Source organism: Perca fluviatilis, chromosome 1 (assembly GCF_010015445.1).
Source record: "Perca fluviatilis chromosome 1, GENO_Pfluv_1.0, whole genome shotgun sequence".
NCBI classification, from domain to species: domain Eukaryota; kingdom Metazoa; phylum Chordata; class Actinopteri; order Perciformes; family Percidae; genus Perca; species Perca fluviatilis.
This window is the reverse complement of record NC_053112.1, coordinates 23,912,008-23,917,601: the sequence shown is the minus strand read 5'-3', so window position 1 is coordinate 23,917,601 and position 5,594 is coordinate 23,912,008. Positions and strand designations below refer to the sequence as shown.

The 5,594-nt window shown below is 42.3% G+C and overlaps 1 protein-coding gene across 1 annotated transcript; it reads right to left on the bottom strand.

Moving 5' to 3' along the window:
- Positions 1-2,648: 2,648 nt before the first annotated feature.
- On the bottom strand, positions 2,649-3,780 carry dand5 (DAN domain family, member 5). Its single transcript, XM_039807876.1, has 2 exons — positions 3,298-3,780; positions 2,649-3,011 (listed from the first exon to the last, which is right to left on the bottom strand). The coding sequence occupies exons 1-2, from the start codon at positions 3,778-3,780 to the stop codon at positions 2,721-2,723; spliced, it is 774 nt and encodes a 257-aa protein (XP_039663810.1). The 3' UTR covers positions 2,649-2,720.
- Positions 3,781-5,594: the final 1,814 nt, after the last annotated feature.

Genomic DNA, 5,594 nt, shown 5'->3' with positions numbered 1-5,594 from the left:
TATATCTACTTTATTCTAAACATTAGTTGTGGTACTTTTAGTAGTAGAAGTAGTAGTAGTAGTACCAGATACCAAAACCACTGTAGGATTTTATCCAATGACAAACTTTGATGTTGTCCAGATCTGCAGGCTACACCTTTCTGTGTCCTCCTCAGCACCCAACAGACAGCCTGGCAGGCGGGCTGGCAGCCAGGCAGAATGGCAGTAGGCTGGCAGGCTTAGCCCGGGGCACAATCTCCTGCAGAGCCAACTCTGACCAGCTGGTCCAGACTAACACCACAGAGCGAGTATGTACCAGCGTATCAGTGGGGAGGTAGATGTTAGCCATGGTCCAGACACTCCCACACCTAGGGCCTGACACCTACAGCACTGAACCTGCACTGGTGGGATTTAGGTGAGAAGACTCCGTCTAGTCTGTGACTTAACAGGTCATCACATTTCTCCTGGCGTACCCTGTCACCATCCTGATTTCTTTCCTGAGAGTGCATGATGGACCCCTGTTCACTCTCACTTGCTGATGCCAGATCTAGGAGCCTGATCCGCAGTCCAGTCTGGACCAATGTACGTTTACCTCCAGCACAGCCCCAAGCGGCTGGGGGAAAATCTGGTGGACCTTCCTCTTCCAGCACTATTCAGCTAGTTAGTTAGCTTAGCACTGTTTGGTCTACTTAGCCACAGCTTTACATACAGAAAGACACACAGGAAGTCAGAGGTAGGAGGTGTACAGCATCAAAATAATCTAATTTGGGAATATTTGTTTTCAAGCCAATTACCATTAGACGCAAAGAACCACACCTCACTCGGTTAATTAACTATATCTGCCAGTCGAAAGAAACATTTTTTAAAGTAAAACGTCTAAGTACGTGTGAAAAGGCATCAAATTCTCCATCTATAATTCAATTTCCCCTTGATACACCTTGATTGAACTGATATCGCTTGAGCCCCCCGTCTCTACCACACACACCTCCCAACCATTTCCATGTCTGACAGTTAAAAGGCCTACACACAGAGAGAAAGAGCAGGCAGCTCATTGTGCGTTTTAAAGCGCTAACTAGGCCACTTAGCGCCCCGTGACGCTGATCTGATCCCCGAGGCGCTGAACTTGGCAGCGGGCCCTCCTCCTTTCGCTCCTTCCTTTCCCCTCGCCATGGGAACCAGGCCATCCTTAATGACGCAGGAGTGCTCCGCCGGATCCCACAATGCAAAGGGGGCTGACATCTGTCTTGCTAAGTGGTGCACTCTCTTATGCACCTTGTTTGTTCAATCAACAACCCCCCCCCCCTCTCCTCCTTCACTATGCCCATTTTCTTTTTTTATCTCCCTTTTTTTGGTTGAAAAAAAAGACAAAAGATTGAAAGAAGAGTGGTAAAGAGTTTGGAAAGAATAGATAGTGAGATCATGACTCTCCCTTTACCAGCATCATTACACACACAACAGCACAGTGGGTAGATTATTACACATAGTAAGTGCACCATTGTATAACGACAGAGATGGATGACTGAACAGAGTGCAGGTTATAGTTATTAATATAAAGATTCTGGCTTTTTACAAACAACCTTCTTTACTATGAGGGCTGAGAGTTGAGTAAGCAGAATGTGATCAGTCAGCACGGCTATATGAGCCTCTCATCCTTTCCACCTTCTGCCTTTTTGAAAAAACAGTGCCTGATTAAAAGTGCCCCCTAATTCCTCATAGTAAATATTTGTCCCATCAATCTCTGAAGATATAGTCATCAACCCAAGATGTTAATCACATGCTAATGGAATCCAAGGGACTCAATGCACCCCTATAGTGCAATGAACGCTTTCACTTTTTCACAGAAAGCCTACGTGAATGCAAATGGCCATCTAAACAGTCATTTTGACAGCATGCCAAGGCATCCTAAAGAGCCCCCTTCTTTATGCTCCTCTGGGAATGTATGTAGGGACGTGTGGGATGAGTTCACTTTACCAGACCCAGGTGCCAGGATATAAATGAATAATAGGTTTTATGGGCCCTAACTGAAAAAAAAGCACATGCGCACATAATCACACATGCCCACTCACTCAAGTGCATCTGTGGTGAATGATGTTCAAATTCCCACAACTACACTGAAAAGAGATTGGGCATGAGAATAGTTGGTTCCTATACATAATTCAGTGGTTCATGCTTAAACAATTATGTTTGCTTACTGCTAAGTACTCGTGCTCAATAGCTCGTTTGCTCTCTAGTTTGGGGCTTTCAGATGTAAGTGCTATGTGCTAAAAGTCGGTGGAACACAGCTTTTTAATAAAATATAGGAGCTGACACTTGAGCGCTTGAATACGAGAGTGGGTGGAAATAAACAACAAATGCTCTTCATGTTTTTACTTGAGCTTTGCATGCAAACTAAATTGCACTTGTAAATCTAACTAGTGTTGGCAGAAAACTAATTAGCAATGCCAGGCAAAAAGAATGTCGACAAATAGGACATTTTAATCACAATATTACAGATCACAATATTTCAGTTTACATTAATCTAAACAGATTTTTTGAACAGTAACAAAAGTCCAGAGTGGACAACTTCATCTGTTGCAACAGGAAAGTGCATGACCAAAATATTGGTCATTTTGTCATCAATCAGTAGTGGAATAAACCACCAGAATATTTTACTCTGAATAACACATTCAGACTCATAAATGAAAAGGTAATGTAAATATTCATTACAAATGTCTAAATAATTATCACACAAGTTGGAACAGTTACGGGTGTTCGGCCATAGCACTCTTTTCCTCTCGGCCCGTCTCACATTTGCACTCCTCCACCACCATCACTCGCTTCTCCCGGACCTTGGCTCCACACTGCAGGGGCACAGCCACAGTGTGAGTTTTGGATGGAGCGCAGCGGGAGCAGGGGGTCCGGTGGTGGAGGGCCCCTGTCCCAGCACCCAGCCCGGCAAACTCCCCTTCAGATGGGACAAACAGGGAGCTGCACTGGCCGAAACACAGCTTGTTGTGCACTGTTACAGTGCTGCATCCGTCTGTTGTCACACGCTGGGAGGACAGGGAGGGGCAAGATTAGGAAATATTTAATAATGTTAATTTACCTCTGAGGGTGTAAAAATCAACACTATGCGTTTATGTAACTCCACACCATCACAGTTAATCCTCCACCAGAGCCATAATCAGCTTTATGAGGGAACAGACATTTTTCTTATTAAATAAATATTTCATCCAGCTCATTTTAACGCTCTTGTTGATTTGTTGCACAGACATCTATTTGGCAGAGAAAGGAAATAAAATTCTGGTAAATGATCAAAAAAAAAAAGTTGCCTCTTACCTGAGTGAAAGGTACAGCAGTGCACGTCTGTTTAGTGTCCTTCAGGTTTACTGGCAGGGACGTGCTCATTTTCTCTCCTTTATTTATGGCTCTCTGCCACATCTGCAGGCCTTGCCTCTTCTTTAGTTCCATCACAGTGGGGCTTTTAGGGTGCAGGTGGTGTAGTGGACTCACTGGGGTCCTGGGGGCCGGGGCCAGACCTGGACGCCCGTGAGACAAGAAAGCAGGGAAGGACAATCTGGAGCTGAGGGAGGGGACTCTTCTGGGGGTCAGCCCCCCTCTGAAGAACCCTGAGTGGGCCAGGGCACGAGGGTCCAGCTGCACAACCTTCACTATTCCCCGGACAGGTTCATCCGGTCCGCTGCCAGATGATTCAATTTCGACTCTTGAGCCTTTGATAATGTTGTCAAAAGTATTGTGAGGAAATGTAAAAGCTACAGCTGTCCAACTAGACAAAATGACAAGGCTGATAGTGAAAGCCATTTTTGACACAAAAAGAGATGGTTTTCAGAATGGAAATTATGCAAATCCTTTTAAAAAGCTGACCAAACAAATAGCTAAAAAAATAAAAAAAAAATAGTTAAATTAAAAAAATCTTTGTATGGTGGTCCAAGGTTCCAAATGGTAACCTTGCTGTCAGTGCTTCTGCCAGTGTGATGGAGGGAGTCTTTTATATAGGTGGCTGCCAATTCTCACCTGTGTTTAAACGCAAAGAAGGTGTCGCAATTCCCACACCAGACCAGACATCACACCAAGCTTAAAACTCCAGGTCGTGGATGTATGCCAGACTGAGAGGATTTCGGTTTCAAGGTGATCGTTAAAAAAAACACGGTCATATATCCTCAAGGTTCAAACTAACCTGATTCCATGGATGTAGATTATTTTTTTTGCTATGAATTTTATTTATTTATAAAAAGGATTAAATCACAGTATCCCCGTGCTACATGAGGTGTGAACACAATTCTTCCAAAATATATTTTCTTATTTGATGTTTTGATGATGGTGGTGGAGAACGCTGCCTAACATATCACTGGAAAATCTCCCATTTGTCACATTATCAAATGGTTGGGATCTGGTGACTGTGAAGGCAATTATATGCCATTATATTCATTTATGCCACAAGCAACCAGCATATTTTGATTTATTTTGCATCCTGCATACTAATAACAGATTATTTGAAGTCATTAAAAAGTGGAATGTGCTCCAAAAAAAGCACTGAATGAATTTTATAGATACCCAACTTACTTGCTTCTTTTCATAAAAACAGCAAACTTGATGTAGGGAATAAACATTTTACTAAACTCAAACTATATTTTGTCCCAGGCCCTAGCTTTAGGAAGACTGCTGTAGTTGCTGTCTGGTCAACAATAAAAAAAAAAAAAACCTGCTTACTCAGCAGGTGTTACGGTTACCTTTGGCTGTAAAGCAATAATGAGTTTATGTTCTCTGTGTAAACAAGCCGTCTCCTGTCCATTTATTCCCACAAGCATCTCCACAGCTTCTCCCTTGACGTCCCATCATTACACCGTTAGACTTCAGTGTGCTCTGTCACCCGTGACCTGATCACACACTGGCTGCTGAAGGCCGACTGGCTGACAATGTTATGATAGGAAGGGTGTTTGACTTTCTCATAGAGACCTTGTCGTTAAGAGGCACTTTTTTCCGACTCATTGCCTCGTCTCCACATTCATCTTTCCCATCCACCACTTAACATTATGGTCCATATGGATGCAAGAATAAATGTGTGAGGTGGTTTTTTAGTATTACAGTTTATTCCAACTGCTTACACACGTTTTCAAAACTATGTCTCCCTTTTTCAAAACTCTACACACAATTCCCAAAACTGCACACACAAAATGCAAAATGCCTCACATCTCCTTCAAAAATGAAATACTGCATTCAAAAAACACATCTCAAAATGAAGCATTTGCATCAAATGGCAAACACTTTTTTCATAATAGTAAATTTTAATCTGCTGAAAGTGGTTGAAAAGTGAACGTAAAAAAAATTTAATGTTACAGTAAATTACAGTAATATATTTATTTGGCAAAACATTACATTTGTAAGAGTAGCACAGTGTTGTATACAATAGCATGAAACAAGAAAACAAAAGTACAAACATATGTAAACCAAAGGTATCATTTTTAGAATAAAGAATATGTGTGTGTGTGTGTGTGTGTGTGTGTGTGTGTGTGTGTTGTGTGTGTTTGTGCGTGCTTGTGTGTCGGGGCGGGGGATTGTATGGACCTTGTGCAAAACAAAGTCTGATTGATTTGTAATGCTGAAATAGTCATTAG

What these genes read in the sequence shown, in the direction of transcription:
- dand5 (XM_039807876.1), bottom strand. Translation starts at nt 3,780, where the DNA reads ATGGCTTTCACTATCAGCCTTGTCATTTTGTCTAGTTGGACAGCTGTA. An exon ending in CTGCTGTACCTTTCACTCAG is followed by an intron (nt 3,012 to 3,297) that starts GTAAGAGGCAAC and finishes CTGTCCTCCCAG; the next exon opens with CGTGTGACAACAGACGGATG.